This window comes from Nothobranchius furzeri, chromosome 13 (genome assembly GCF_043380555.1).
Source record: "Nothobranchius furzeri strain GRZ-AD chromosome 13, NfurGRZ-RIMD1, whole genome shotgun sequence".
In the NCBI taxonomy this organism is placed as follows: Eukaryota; Metazoa; Chordata; class Actinopteri; order Cyprinodontiformes; family Nothobranchiidae; genus Nothobranchius; species Nothobranchius furzeri.
Genome location: NC_091753.1, coordinates 49,298,102 through 49,314,544, shown reverse-complemented (window position 1 = coordinate 49,314,544; position 16,443 = coordinate 49,298,102). Strand labels below are relative to the sequence as shown.

At 41.2% G+C, this 16,443-nt stretch overlaps 1 protein-coding gene across 4 annotated transcripts in view; it reads right to left on the bottom strand.

Moving 5' to 3' along the window:
- The window catches only part of cadm1b (cell adhesion molecule 1b), a 274,258-nt gene that overhangs the window by 67,882 nt on the left and 189,933 nt on the right, over positions 1–16,443 (bottom strand). For all 4 annotated transcript variants that reach the window (XM_054742548.2, XM_054742550.2, XM_054742551.2 and 1 more), the window contains 2 exons: positions 14,863–15,009; positions 4,502–4,654 (listed from right to left, as the gene is read on the bottom strand). In XM_054742548.2, the coding sequence (XP_054598523.1) occupies positions 4,502–4,654; positions 14,863–15,009 (300 nt within the window). The remainder of the gene's footprint in view (positions 1–4,501; positions 4,655–14,862; positions 15,010–16,443) is intronic.

Genomic DNA, 16,443 nt, shown 5'->3' with positions numbered 1-16,443 from the left:
TGCCAACAAAACTGTCGTGACCCGGGAGCATCTCAAGACGGGTGGTCGGCTGCTTCTACAGGCTTCGGCTCCACAAGGTCAAGCTGGACCTTTACACCTCCTGATCTAACGGGGACTTCCGCTAAGGGTATGTAGGCCGACAGAATAGCGTCGAATGTGTTTATAAATCTCCTAACCAAAGCTTAGCGCGAAGACATCACCATCATTTCCCATCAGAACTAATCGTTTCTTCGGATTTGCTGGTTCTGAGCAACATTCCACACTACACCATTCTCCGTCTCATTCACCTTAGTTACACCATACATTTAGTGTTTAAAGTTAGTCTAGTTTAATTTGTTTTTAATAAATCTTTAAACCTTTAAACTTGACTCTCTCTCTTTTGTTGTCTCTGAGTGAATACGAAGCTGTTATCTAATCTCTGCATTAAAAAATTCCAATCTTCTGGTTAAACAGTATCCAACAGATCCATGAGGTTGATTTCATATTTCCTATGTCTTAAGGCTTATTAAATACATGTAATTTAAATCATTACAGTCTTTTGATTAAACTGAATGAAAAGACAATTACTAATATACGGTTGAGTTATTATTATTATTTCACCATTAATTAGATTCCTTGTACAGTTAAAAGCAAGTTTGTTTCACTCATGAAGACATTATGAATGGATTTGAAGGCATTTATAATGTTCTAAAAGTTTTTCTAACATTCCTGTTGCTTTACAAACGGCGTTTGCTCCAAGGCGAATATTCCTCCAACTCCTGGGGGTGATTTTCTCTTTGTCTCTTTAGCTGCTAAGTGCTGCACATGTTATCATAATTTTATTGGCCTGTTAACAAAGAAAACATTTAAGATTTAGAAGGAAAAAAAAATTCAACCCAAGCGACATCTTTGCTGCCATTCTGGTGCCTACACAAGCAGCCTCTGCCATAGTTTTAACACAACAAAATGCTTTGTTTGCGTGTTTAAAAGACACAACGAGCTCCTGAAAAGCAAAGCTGCTCTGCTTAAGGGACTGAGATTAGATTAGATGAATTATTCCAACACATTGGAGCAGAAGGAACTGAAACCTTAGTTTAAAAAGAGTGATTGGAGAAAACAGGAAAAAAAAGTTTGCATCCGACACATTAAAGTCCGTCAATGTGACACTTTTCCATAAGAAGATGCTGAATTGTGGGAGTTTTTATTTGTGCTAAAAAAAATTGCGTATTACGTGATGCTTACGCATCTGGTGTAAACCTGGATTAGTGGTTAACAAATTGCAAACAATATTAGGATAAACTGAACAAATAAAACATAACCAGGATAGTTTGGGGAAAAAAATCTGACAAGTGCCTTTGATCAACAGTTGAGCGTTAGGGTTAGGGTTTTGTGACATCTTAAAATCTATTTGCAAATGTGTCAACATGGCAGATTCACTGTGATTCATAATGAAATATCTTCTCAGAGGTGTGTTCTTTTACAAACACTTAGGGAGGGCTGGGCAATAAATCGAAAATGTATCGTTATCAACATTTCTGACTCTTATCGAGATAATTTATCTCATGTCAACAAATCTGATAATAAAAACAATGAAATGATGTGTGTAACATTCATGTCCCTTTAAGAAGCTCCACCACCTTAGTCACTAAAAAATGTGACTCAACGTGACGACAGCCCCATCTAGTGGACAACTTTTGTTTCTGTGCATACCTGTAGTCATCGTCTATTTATCGTTATCGAGGTGAAATCCAAAATATATTGTGATATTGATTTTAGGCCATATCGCCGGTTTGTGGACTTATGGAACTCCAATTTGTTCAAAATTAAATAGAAAAAAATATTACACTATGAAATGTGTTTATTGACATGAATAAATATGAGACCATTCTATAATCTGACAATAAAATTGTGAAATAAAAAAGTGTTATGTAAACTCAAATTTATCAAACATTTTACATAATTTTATTACAAAGTGCTTAGAAATATTGGACTTAGCTCATTTTCCCCAGTAAGGCACTTTTATTGAATTCTTTCTATTTTGATTACGTCCTTTTCACAAAGTCAGCTTTGATTTCATAAATAGGTATTTTTCAGATGGACGATTTGTTTTATGATGACACTCTTCAGCAGAATGTCTTAGTCCAGGGCTGTGCAACGCTGGTCCTAGAGAGCCACTATTTAGCATGTTTTAGAGGTTTCTCTGCTTCAGCACACCTAGTTTTAATCGGCAGGTGATTAACATGCTTCTGTAGAGATTGATGAGCTGCTGAACAGGCAAATAAACTGTGTTGAAGCAAGGAAACAATTAAAACATGCTGCACAGTTACTCTGTAGAACCAGGGTTTCTTACTCCTCCTGTCTTAGTATGTCAGTCAGGACAGTGGGTGTGACCTGCAGAACTAATCTTTAAAAATGGTTTAGTTTTCCTAAATATTGGCTCACTGGACACAAATTAGACATTTTGCTAATTTGTACATAGCAGTATTGTCATGGTCTGCGTCTGCGTCTCCCCTCATGTGTCTCCTTGTGTTCTCCATCCCTCTCTAGGTTCTCCTTTTGTGTCTCTAGCGCCCACATGTGTCCTTGTTCTGCATCTTCCTCATGTGTCTCCTGGTGTTCTCCATTTTTCCCCAGATCTTCTGCCCTCTAGGTTTCCCTCCTCAGATACCCCCATCCCAGTTCTTGTGCTCCCGTGGCCCCCTGTAGTCACGCCCCTGTAGCTTTTCTTTCTGTAGTGTTTTTCCTTTAGTTTCAGCTCCCCCCCCCCTTAGAATATTATGTTTTTTGGCCTTCTGGTCTTTAGGTTTTTCTCTTAGGTCATTTTTCTTTAGCTACAGCTTTTGATGTTATTAGTCTCTCTAGTGTGTTCTTCCCATCGGTGTTTGAGGTTTTCTCCCCCCTTAGATTATTAAGTTATGTTTCCTGCTCTTCTTGTCTTTAGGTTTTATTCTTAGGTCATGTTAGTTTTCCTCCCTGATTAGTAACTCAGTTAACCTGGTCTCTCTCCCCACACACCTGCAGGTCATCTCCCTCTCATCCTCCCCAGTGTATAAAGCCCTGTCTGTGTCTCAATCTTTTGTCGGTCCATTGTTTGGTGTCAGCGTTGTTTTGTTCCTCGTCTCTAGGTTTTGTTTTCTATGTGAGCTTTCGTTCTCCTGGGTTTCAGGCCATTGGTTTTTGGCTTCCTGCCCTTTGGAATTTTTTTGTTCTACTTCCTAATAAAGGAATGTTTTCATTTACATCCGCTCCTGCCTCATGTCGTTCTGGGTGTCTGCATTTTGGGTCCAAACCTCCTCCTGACTCGCAACGTGACAAGTATGTATTGTATCTTCAGGCTTCATTTGATACTTCATGTGCGATTGCTTTTGTCTGACCAAATGAGAAGCCGGTCACAAGGCTCCACCCCATTTGTCTTGATTGACAGACTAGGATATTCTGCTGAAAAGTGCCATTATAAATTAAATCAGCCATAGAAAAAAAAACTATTATGAAGTCAAAGCTGACTTTGTGAAAATGACGTTATGTAATGAAAACACCTCCATAATAATTAGCAAAAATTACTTCTGAAATAAAAATTTGTATTAATAGGAACATTTTAATAGAAAGATGATAAATATTGAGTTTAGATTTTTACACATTCTGTTATTTCACAATTTCATTGTCTAGTATTTATTCGTGTAGATATTTCTTTAATTATGTATTATTTATTTATTTATTTACTTCACTCTGAACACTTTGGAGTTCCATATATTTTCAGGTAACATTTTACCTTGATCTTGTGAGGTGGACTGAAAGACAGCGGATCACAAAACTCTGCCATCATTCGTCTTTTCCTCAATCCAAAGTGTTTGCTTTTATTGATAATAAATCATTTAGCACTCCCCACCCCAAATGTTATGCTAGAGTCAAAAGGTTTGTAATCTATACTCACGGGGTTGGAAGCATATCTCTCCATAATTCCTTGTGTTAGACATCACAGCAAAAAAAAAAAAAAAACTGCTGAACTTCGGTTACTTAAAGAGCAAAAAGTCGCTGGAGTGCTCATTTCAAGAACTCTTCATTGCAACCCCTGATTCAGAAATACTGCAGCGAGGTTTCAATCGTACAACTGGAGTAATTACTTTAAAGTGCTTTTAATTCCTTTTCAATCCCCCAGGATGTCTGCATGTATAATAAAGCTTAACTAAAGTCATTTCTCTCCAAAGCATCAAAGTGTGGCACAGCTGACTCTCAATGGGGAATCGTCGGGAGCAGCCAAGTCAACATTCACCGGGATTCACAGAGTCAACACAGCTGCCAAACCAACACGGTCTGAGCCACCAGTTTCAGCATCTGCTCCTCTTCGTTATGCTGCTGAGCACCGCGAGAGCCTAATTGGCTGACATTTTGTTTCAGTTGCGTAAGATAACAAGATCAAAGATTACTATTATTTCACCATTTTAAAGGAGAGCAGATCAGTGTGTGTGTGTGTGTGTGTGTGTGTGTTTCTGTGTGAGAATCTGGTGCATGTCCTCACACCTACCCAGGACAGTGATGTCTGCGTAGGCTTCTTGAGGAGGATCTGTGTAGAGCTGGCACACGTAGCGTCCCTCATCGGAGAGCGACACATTGGACAGAGACACCCAGAGTTCGTTGTCAGTGAAGTTCACCAGCTGGAACCGGCTGTCCTTGAGAGCTGTGGGGATACAGAGTGCAGGGACACGAGCATGAGAAGAAGGGTGAGAAGGGAATGTGTGTGTGTGTGTGTAGAGGGGAAGAAGGTTGACCAAGGAGACACTAGCACGAATTAGACCAGAGGGGGGAGAGGAGGAGTGGAGGGCAAGCGCTGCCCTTTTCTGGGCTTTCTCCTTAATTGAGTAAAAGAAAAGTGAGTTTCAAAATGATTCCTGCGAGTTGATTTATAAAGTACCTTTACAGTCCACAGACCACTCGCAAAGAAAGGGAAGTGTGAAGAGTGTTCATGAGGAGCCCTAACAAGCTGGGAAACTCTTAAAATGAGCTGAGGCTGGTCACGGATGGCCGCATCAAACCCACATATTCCTCCGAAAAGCAGAAGCTTTCAAACATACACGATGAATTAAATCACAGCGAGGAAGCAGAGACGCTCGCAGACTCCAAAATCAAAAGTAGCCAGGAATCTGTGTACTAACGCTTCAGTGGATGGGCTGAATTGTCTTTTAATGTCATCAAACTAGGGTAGCCATGTCTCCCTGACGTTTGACTCGCTGCTTTCATTCATTTGGGCCAGCACTCATCCCTGAGCACTCTTTACATAAACAGCATTGGCTGATTTGATTGGGAGGTCCTTTTGATGCTTTGACCTGCCTTCTTTATCAAATCCTCTCCACGTCAGTCCAGCTAACGAACTCAATTCAGCATTGGTTTAAAGCGAGGGGAGTTTATTATTCCCACCCGGCTCCACACTGCGTTGCGATCATTATTTAAAGTCTCAGGGCAAAATCAACACCAAACCTCATCTCCACCGATGTAATCTGAGAGCCCTTTGGAAGCCGCTCCTCGAAGGGAAACAATGATGCTGATGCTCTTTAAAACTTAAAGCACCTGCCACAGAGGGAAGCCCAGATAAATTCAGATTATTGAATGCACTTCCATCACTTCCTGTTGTTATTTAGTAAAATCAGTGTGGCCAGGGCAAAAACATGCAGAGTTGTTTAACCCTCTCAGGCTCAAAATAAGTTTTGATAAAAGGACGAACAACTAAGTCCTTCAGGGGTACTTCTGAGTTAAAAAATGCTCAAGAAATACGTATGTGGAGTCACCAGGCAGGTTTTAACGTTGCAAATCTGCAACGCCTGCCCTCAAAGGGTTAAAGACAAACTTTGCAACTTATAATATTTTGAAATCATTTTCTTGAGTCAGTATGTGCAAAAATGACCCTTTACAGAGACAGTGAGGTGTCACGCACTTGCAACTTCAGTGTGGCTACCCCTGTTTGACTTAGGCCTAGTCCACACGTAGCCGAGGTTTTTTAAAAACGAATATCCGCCCCTCCAAAAACTTGCATCCACACCACCGCGTTTTAAAAACAAACTCTGTCCACACGTACCCGGATAAATATGTTGTTAAGGACATGCCAGACCTGTAGGCGGCAGTACTTCCCCCGTTCTTAACCTCGTCCTTCGTCTGTGGTCTTCCGCAAGGAGCAGTAATTCCGCTTGCAAAAAAAACAAGCAGAAAGCGCTTGGACAAATGATGGATCGGGTAGTGACAGAGCGCAGCTCTGAGGGCTTCCATGATGCCGGCTAGTGTAAACACAGGTCGCACACGTGATGTCAGCATTTTTTTGTCGCGGAAAGTGACGTTGCGGACCTTAAAACTCCGGTTATGTCCGTCCACACGCAGACACCCAAAACGGAGAAAACGCAGATCTTCACTTTGGCCGGAGTTTTTAAAAAGATCCGTTTTCGTGTGAAAAAACTCCGTTTTCGTGTGGATGACAGGCCAAAACGTAGAAAAATATCTACGTTTTGGCAGATCCCCGGCTACGTGTGGACAGGGCCTTAGTAAAGTGGAGCTGACATGCCTGGCGCTGCAGTCTCCTTCCAGCGTGTTTCCTGCAAGTTTTAGATCGCTCATTTTGACACTAATAAAGGCTGAGGAGACATTTTAGCAGTTAGATGAAGGTGTTAAAAAGACAAAAGCACAGCGAAGAGCTACGTTTACCTTTTTGCTTTTCAACAGGGAATCAATAACGGATTCTAGGAGGAGCGAAGAGCAAGCCAAAACTGCATAGTTTCCCTTTAAAGGTGTGGTTGACTGAAAAACCATTTTTTAATGATTATTTCTGATTATAATCGGTCACTCGAGTTTTTCATGCTTTAGCTCCTGATAGAAAATTGATTGTGAAAGCTAGAATGTGAAAATCCTCACACAGTGATGTCACACTGTGGATTTGCATTCATGGCCTCGCACATCTTGGCGAGATGCCTGCCCACAGAAAGGCTTTTTAAAATTCTTTTGCAGAGAGGAGAGAGAGCGGAGAGTGTCTTGGTGATGGAACGCATTCAGCAATATTGCAAAGTCACTGTTAGCCAATCACAAAAGAGGTGTGTGACTATCAGTAATAACGATGAGTAATCCTGCCGTCTGTATCCAACCTCTGCAAACATCTGCATCTCACAGCAGGAGCATCATAGCTTATTTTTGTGTAAAGACTCATAAGATGGCGATTTACACGAGAGAACACTGCAAATGCATTGACTAAACAAGTAAACCACATTTAAAAAAATAGTTAGACTTGAATATTGTAAGTATTTAAACCCGTTTATTTTTAGCTCATTTAATCATTGAATGTAACTCGCTGCACAAGTTAACAGCTCAACTCGATTACTGATCGATTCAATTCTGCTTGTAGCATATTAGCATTTCTACATTTAGATTTCTTTGAACTCGCATCTCTTTCTGTCTTTTTGCAATTAACATATAATTGTATAATTATAATTTCCTGGCACAATTATAAGCACATGTGCTCCATTTCCAACCTTAAAAAGCATTTTTTTCAATCACAAAAAGTGGTTTGTTTAACTCTTTATTACAGTTTGATAAAGTTGACCAATTAAAGACATTTAAATGTGCTGGAAACAGAATATAATGTGTTTCAGGATTTATTTGCTCCAGAAACATTTAAAATGTGATTTTATGACCTTAATCACTCTGTTCACTTCATCTTTTTTACAGGATGGTGTTAATTTATCTAATCATTCCAATTTGAGTTAAATAGGCAGCTAGTCATGAAAATTTGGGAGTGCAAAATTATTCTTTTTTACTAAGAAACATTAGACAATATTTCTGCAACCTCCCTAAGGCACTTTTTCAACACAACCAGTCATTCATCCATTCACACCTTGGTGGTGATGAGCTACACTACAGCCACAGCTGCCACGGAGCACACTGATGGAGGCGAGGCTGCCGAACACAGGCGTCACCAATACCTTCGATCCTCACCAGAAAGCAAGGTGGCTTAAATGTCTTGCCCAAGGACAAAACGACTGAGACCCTCCACTGAGAATCCCCCCCCCCCCCCCCCCCAGTTATGAGATGGGCACTTTATGGGCTCGACACACGGGAAGTGACAAACGATTGCGATCAGTGAAGATTTTTGCTATCTTTTTGATAACCTGACACACCGGAGGCAACATCCGACAATGGCCAGCAGCAGGCAGTGGCGTGCTCTGTTCCAGGGCGAATAGCGAGTCTTCCGTTGTTTTGATTGGCCATCAGATTGGAGGGAATTTTGGGTTATTAAAGCAGTTCAGAGTTGAAAAGGCAGTAGATATGAAGTCTCACAAGGTTTTGCTAGAGGTAAGTGGTCTTACTTCTGACTTTACTGTATAAAAGAGAAAAATACGTGAATGGGTTCATTCCATATTACAAACAGACAAAGAAATGGTGAATGAGACCACACTCACAACCAACTCATCAACAAGTTCCTATGCTGCTGCTTTTTCGTGAAGATCTCTATATTATTTTGTGGAAATGTTGTAAAGCTCTGGGAAATCCAACACGACAAGTATTAACTTTTCCTTCATGTTTGCTTGGAGATGTACTGAGGGCCATCCTGTTCGCTCATTGGTCCTTGTCCGAGCGAAAGTGATCGTTGTCGTCTTCCTCCGCTTATCCGGGTCGCGGGGGCAGCATCCCAACTAGGGAGCTCCAGACCGTCCTCTCCCCAACCACCTCCACCAGCTCCTCGGGCAGGACCCCAAGGCGTTTTCGGACCAGATTGGAGATGTAACCTCTCCAACGTGTCCTGGGTCGACCCGGGGGCCTTCTGCCGGCAGGACATGCCCGAAACACCTCCTCGGGGAGGCGTCCAGGAGGCATCCTGACCAGATGCCCAAACCACCTCAACTGGCTCCTTTTGTCCGGAGGAGCAGCGGTTCTACTCCAAGTCCCTCCCGAATGTCCGAGCTCCTCACCCTATCTCTAAGGCTGAGCCTGGCCACCCTACGGAGGAAACTCATTTCGGCCGCTTGTATTCGTGATCTTGTTCTTTCGGTCATTACCCAAAGCTCATGACCATAGGTGAGGATTGGGACGTAGATCGTCCGGTAAATCGAGAGCCTGGCTTTCTGGCTCAGCTCTCTCTTCACCACGACAGATCGGCTCAGCGTCCGCATCACTGCAGACGCTGAACCAATCCGCCTGTCGATCTCCCGATCCCTCCTACCCTCACTCGTGAACAAGACCCCGAGATACTTAAACTCCTCCACTTGAGATAGGACCTCTCCCCCGATTTGGAGTTGGCAAGCCAACCTTTTCCGATCGAGAACCATGGTCTCAGATTTGGAGGTGCTGATCCTCATCCCAGCTGCTTCACACTCGGCTGCAAACCTACCCAGCAAGAGCTGAAGGTCAGAGCTGGATGAAGCTAGGAGGACCACATCATCTGCAAAAAGTAGAGACAAGATTCTCCTGCCACCAAACTCGACACACTCCACGCCACGGCTACGCCTAGAAATTCTGTCCATAAAGGTAATGAACAGAACCGGTGACAAAGGGCAGCCCTGGCAGAGTCCAACCCTCACCGGGAACAGGTCTGACTTACTAAAAGCGAAAGTGATGAAAAGTTGAAATTGTCTCAACTTTCTGGGATCACGTCGCTGTCTCGCCTGTGCATGACACATGCACATGCACAAGATTTCACATGCACATTTTTTGCTTGCCGCTTAGCAGGTGGGAGATCCACGATTATCGCTTTGTTGTGCATGTCGTCTTCAGAATGAACGGAGGAGAGGCGATGTCACCTCCTGTGTGTCAAGCCATAGCTCCTCTGCCAGGCGTTATAGAATCATCTTATTTGGTGTTCGTTTTCTAACCATGTGAATGTTTTTAATCCAGCTCACCGATGTTGACATTTGATGAAGTCAATCAAGCTGCATCCTTTAGTAATAATAATTTTAAGGCTTTTTTTCAGTAACAGTGTTAAAAATTGGTCCACATAAACCAAATGTTCACAAACGTCTTTATTTGGTTAAGATGGTGTTCTTCGAGGTAAATGTTGTAACATCTGGAGACCTGCATGGACCAGATTTATCAATCAGTTAGGGATGCCCAATATAATTGGCTGTATTGGTAATAAAATGTCCTATCAGAAATTATTGGTATGGATTTTCACTCTTAATGACGTATCTATAACATACCATGTACATATCCCTCATCAAAACTATCAAATTAATCAAACATTTGATTCTTTTGCTAGTTTTAGCAATTCTAGCCAAACAACTTTTACTTACCCCATTGGCAGATTTTTTTTACTCAAAACAAGAGTACCACCAAGGTGTGAATGGATGAATGACTGGTTGTGTTGAAAAAGCGCCTTGGGGGGTTGCAGAAATATTGCCTTATTTTAAGCAATGCAATTTTTCTAGAGAATAATTTTTCCTTTTAAACGAAAATGTCTAAAAATTAAGTTTTTTTTTCTTTATTTTCTTAGAAATCAGTGTTTACAGTGTATTTTTCCACAAATGGTGTTTAAAGTTTAAGTATGTATGATTGGAGATGTTAAATGTTAGTTACCTAAAATATATATTTTTTCTTAATATGGGGGTTTCCAGCATGCACTGGTGTAGACTTATATCAGTATCAAAAGGTAGACTACATCGGTACATCGAATAATGGTATAAAAAGCCAAACATTCCTAGTATCCATGCATTCCTAGTACAACACCGGGGCCAGGTCTGGACTGACCAACAGTTCGGCTCAGATCTGGACCAGAAGTAATGTGTTTTGCTAGGAAAAGCTCATACCAGAGGCTCTGGGCCAACAAATGCTTGCTGCAGCTCTGTTGCTATCTTTTTAAACAGAAAGCCTTTGTAATACAAAGTAAGAAATCTACTGACTGGAGATGCAGTGAATAAATAATCGTCTCCTATTGCATCACCATCCTGAGGGGTCCACCTTCGCTGATAAAAGCTCATTTTTCCCATTTCAGATGACAACGCAGCCAAATTGCATGTCATTTTGTATATATCTGGAGGAATAAAGGCCTCATCCTAACACCACTCGATTGGCTCCTACCTATGACATAATGCATCTTTATTTGCTGCAACAGAAATTCATTTAAATGGGTCTGGCTGCTATACAGTAACGCTAATATTACTCTGGTATCCCTGTTTATATCTCATTCTGAAGAGGCTACTTGGCTTGTAGCTGCTGCTCCTGCAGCTCCTGGTGTGTCTCTATGTCACCGCTGTTTACCTCCTTCTGTACAAAGATCTGCCACTGTGTCGGGCAGCCCTGTTGACAGGTAACAATGCCACTGGCTGAGGGGGGTCCCTGCAGAACCAGCAGTCCTTTAGGAACAGAGCCTAGAATAGCGCTGCCATGTGGTTCACTAGACCCCATTACGAGAAACACAAATACGCAGCAGCAAACCAATAACACTTAATCCGCCTGTCAGAAAGCCTGACATACATTCACATCCAATGCTAGATAAACAACACAGTTTGTTTTTTGTTATTGACAAAGGTGCCGTATTGACTTTGGCAGAGAAAATGACATGTTTGCAGGCACACATGGAGCAACTCAATAAGGAGCCAAGAGGAAAAGGTTGCCCTAACGTCCGAGCAAGACTTCTTTAACTGTGCAGAACTATTATTGACTATGATGCAACTCTTGATTGCTTTTATTTTTGATTCGCGCCTTGGTGACCGAACAAGTGTTGTTATTAAAGGGGACATATTACTTTTTTTCTTAATTCATAATAATTTCATGGTCGATACCAAACCTGTTTATGAAGTTCTTTGTTCCAAATTTCTCTCACATAAAACAATTTCAAGAGTTTTGTTCTTTACATTTTCACTACCTTCCAAAATGAGCCAGTGAGGCTCTGTCACTGTAAGAAAGCAAGCTAGAGCTGGCCACGCCCACCCACCCACTCAGGTTGCTAAAGGCCCAGAAGCTCCAATACTGGGAGGCATTCAGAGTAAAGCTGATGCTCCTCCAACAGCAGTTTTCTCTTACAAGTTAGAGGGGGTTCTCTTGTAATTTCCTCATTTGTGATGTCACAAATGGCAACTGTTTGAAACGGCTTGTTTTGGGCAACCGGTTCTTAAACTAAAACCGACAGAAAATAGTTTTTTTTTCACATTCAGAGTGTTTATAGAGGCAGTAGAGACCCACATGGTGGCAGAAAAAGACCCATTTGAATAATATGTCTCCTTTAAGGTGCGAAGCACAAAACCATGTATTTTTTACCTCACACCATTTTCTGTGCTGCATTTTGTGGCAGCTTTGGGTATTTTGTACAAATATGAATAAGATGTGTACTCAGACTCCCCCGATGCTCTTCATAAGTGAGAAAATGGAGATGTGTCTCTCTATCCAGACTTGTGAAATAACATCTGGGATGCACTATAGCTTGAAATGACGGCTGTGTTTCATTCACCTTGAGTCTTGGCTCCAGTCCAAGATATAAACAAGTCAAAATGTAATAAAAAAAAAGTAGAAGCAGCCCATATGCTCATGCATAATCATGGTATTCACAATCCTAATCTAGGAGATTATCGTCAAATCGAACAGTGACAAGGAAGTAAAAGTATTCTTGTTAAATTTCCGTTAATCTGGCAGCAACCTGATCCTAAAGGATTCTGTAGGAAATTAATAGAAAATCAAAAGCAGTTGTTGCTCTTTTACATTAATGTTAAATAATTTCTGTTACCGTAGTAAAACAATAATACTCATCTTACATTTTTCTAGCTGTCTGACATTTTTGTTCTTGGACAATAATCACCTGTTATTGTTTAGAGATGCCCGTGACATTTTACGTCGTCAATTTTAGATAACTACTGATTGTCAAATCATTTTTCATGAGTCACTTAATCAATTAGGTGACTAATCCCTTCGGCTCACCTTAAGTTTAGGAGATGAATGTTAATTTAAGGGTCAGACTATATAAATTATTGTATCTGTTTGAGTAACATGCAGTCCTTGTTAATGGGTGAAATTTACTGTGAAGCTCTTATTGATGTTGTAGCAACTGAGTGCATATTTGAGATTAAATTATGCAGTGACATTTATTGTCTAAAGGTGATCCATAATAATTGAATCCTAAAAGGATAATTTGATTTAACGAGCAGAAAATCTGGACTGCATGATGGCATAGTTGGCAGCACTGTTGCCCTGTACTGAGAATGTTGCAGATTCAAATCCCGGAAGAGGAGTTTGCATGTTCTCCTCATGCATGTGTAGGTTTACTCTGAGTGCTGCATTAAGTGAAATTATATAGAGTTGTTTAGATTTTTGAGATTAACTTTGAAATGTGTTAAATACTATCTCATCCTTTGTTGATGGCTTTCTGGATGGCCTTAGCATTTATGGTCTGAATGCAGCCAAGACTAAATTGTATTGCTGCCAATTCAAAAAAGCTCTCACCTCAGAAATTTCATGAAACTATTTTTTATGAAGCCTGGTTCAAACGGTAAGACAAATTGTTGTTTGATATTAAAAGCATGAGAGACCACACACGTGGGGATAAAAAAAAATCACAGATAAACCAGTTTTGGTCCTACAGTGTGTGGTGTGCAGCAACTTGGCAAATACTACACATGACCCACTTTCCTGCATGGACAGGATTTTTGTCCTCGAAAATCAGATAAAGTTAATCCAACATGTTTCAAAGCTCAGATTTATGACTGTAGCATTCTTGACGTGCTTCAGAGAGTACCAATGTGCTCTTAACAAACCACACAAGGTAGGATTTTTCAATAAGTTTATCTTTAGAGCAGTAATGAAATTGTGTGACTGTCAGAAAGGGAGGAGCTGGTCAAATATCGACATGCTTAACCTGCCAAGTGAGCTGGACTTAAACTGATGGAGACAATTTTGCACCAAACCTGATGGGGATAAATAATGTTGGCGTGATTCATTATAGCAGGGTCACCAACTCCCGTGCTCATGGGCTACCATCATGAACATGTTAGCTGTTTATTTGATCCTGCACACCTGATTGAAACAAATGAGTAATAACAGGCCTGGAAAGAGTTAAACGTGGTAAGGAGAGGATTAAATTACTCCATTCAGGTGTGGTAGAGCAGGAAACACAGAAAACAAGCACAATGGTGGCCCTCGAGGACTGGAGTTGGTGACACCTGCATTACTGGCTGCATGTTTGCAAGGAAGTTGCAACTTTGATTTGATCAGATTTCCATAAAGTCCACGAAACCTGCAACTTTTACTGGGACCTGTATGTTGTCTAGATGTGTGTGCATGTGTGCGTGTAATTGAGAATGTTTTGTTTCTACGTTTTCCTGAGCTGGACTGGCGACCCAATGACCACTGGAGATAGATGAACAGATGGCTAGATCACAGTGAAACTTAGGAAACCGGAGCTGTTTTAGGACAGCAGCAATACACTTTGGACTTGGCTGTACTTGCACCAACCACTAGCTCATTATTCCATTTGTCTGAACAGGGACCGTTCAGCAAGCTAAACGCATTAAAGGGCCAAGGCGATCCCTGTAATGCTGTTCTAATTGTAGTGTTACACACTGAAACACTGATGTGTTCAGTATCGAGTGTCTTCAGGCTGGTTTAAAGTAAAATAAGTGTTCTGCAAACTTTTGGTTTAATTCCTCCTGCATCAGTTTTAAAACTTGACCCTTAACTGGTGCAACAGCACTTTTTGTTTTACCAGAAAAAAACTAAAAACAAATCTGTGAAAACTATTTGTGAAAAGAAAAATCTACATTTTTGTTAGTCATGAAAGAACTACTTTGGTAGGAGGCACAAATCCAACCCTTGTAGAGTACACAGCCAGAAATTCAGAAAACAAGGTTTCTACAAACTCCATCCCTTTGTGGTGGTAAACTCTGATTCTCTCAGTTACTGTAAAAGGACCAAGACGTAAGTAAAAGCACTCACGTCTAACATCTCTAAAGTAGATGGTTTGTCGGTTGGGGTTAAGGAGCTGGATGACGGAGTCGTCGTTGTTCTTCACTCTGCAGCTGATGGTAGCCGTTTCCCCCTCGATCACCGACACGTTGTCAGTCGCCAGGTTCTGACTGTCGACTGCAAAACACAAGCAGAAGGCCGAAAAAAATCAAATTCCCCTGGCAGGATATTAGCAGTCTATTAAATATTTAGATTTTTACAACAGGAACGACACGAAGTGAAGCTATGTGAATAAACTGTGTAGATCATCTGCTTGCAGCCATGTCTAATCCTTTTATTATAAGAGCCATGTGCAGTGTTTGTCACTATTGATCTCCCCGGCTCACAGTGGGCCCTGTGCGCGAGTGCCAGATGGGCTGTAAGCTCCGCTGCCCACAAAGATGCAGAGAAAAGAGAGGATATGAAGGAGAAAGGACAAAGAACAAGTGTAAGAAAGTGGCAGATATGGGCGGAGCGGTGGAGGTGAGAAGGAAAGGAGGAGAGCGATAGATGAGCTGGATGCTGTTCATGGTTAAGCTCGATTCGATCTCGCCATCTGAGGCACCATGTGACCAGCGTGTGCTCCTATCTCCAGGAGAACAAGCATGTGAATCAATCTCTGTACACTGGCACAGACGCCGCAGACAGACTTTGGACTGTGTCGTCAGAACTTCCACCGCTCTAAACCCCCAACACAAAAAGCCCGGCTTTGTTCACGCTGTCCTGAAGAAGAACATCAGAAGTCACCTTGCACTATATTTACTTGCCAGCAACCAAAATGTTTTTAAAGCAAAAAAAAAAAAAAAAGAATATGTTTAATGTCTCAGATTCACACCAGGGGGAGAACAACTCTCTAAGCCACACTCCCCCCTCCAAAAAAAGGAAACATCAAAAGCGCATTTGCATGCCTGAGTTGTCAGACACCTCTATTGCATTCTGACATTTACAAAGTAGAGGGGGAAAAAAGAACGCCTGCATTTTCAGATAGTGATAATGGGAACGGACAGCCAAACTAACATGATTCAAAATGAACTCTGCGAACGCGGCGAGCAATAAGAAATTAACCTCCTGTGGAGAAAAGCTCCTCAGACCTGTCTGATGCAATGAGCTACCCATTTCATTCCACTCCGGTGCCGGCGTTCCGGTTCAGGACAAAAGAAGGGTAATAGGTAAAAAAAAAAAAAAAAACAGACAACCGATTATGTGCCAAAGTACACAATGTGGGCAATTAAAGGGTTTTAGAAAGCAGTACACGTTACACGCTTGGTCAAATAAATCTGAATTATACCTAGACATGAATCAAATTAAAGATGGTGATAGGGAGTCAGCTCATTGTACTTTCTAATGGCTACCACAAGCGGATACCACAACAGTAGGTATTATAAGAGCTGTATAAATGCAGGAGCTACAAGCACTTTGCACATTTTTTATTGTTAGGAGAATCCTGACATTGAATTTCCATAAATAAAAGCTGATGTTTATAATTTCTAATCGTTTTAACTGTAAAAAAAAATAAAAACTAAATAAAACATGCATTTGTGCTTACTATTTAGTTTCCAATTCATAGGTTAA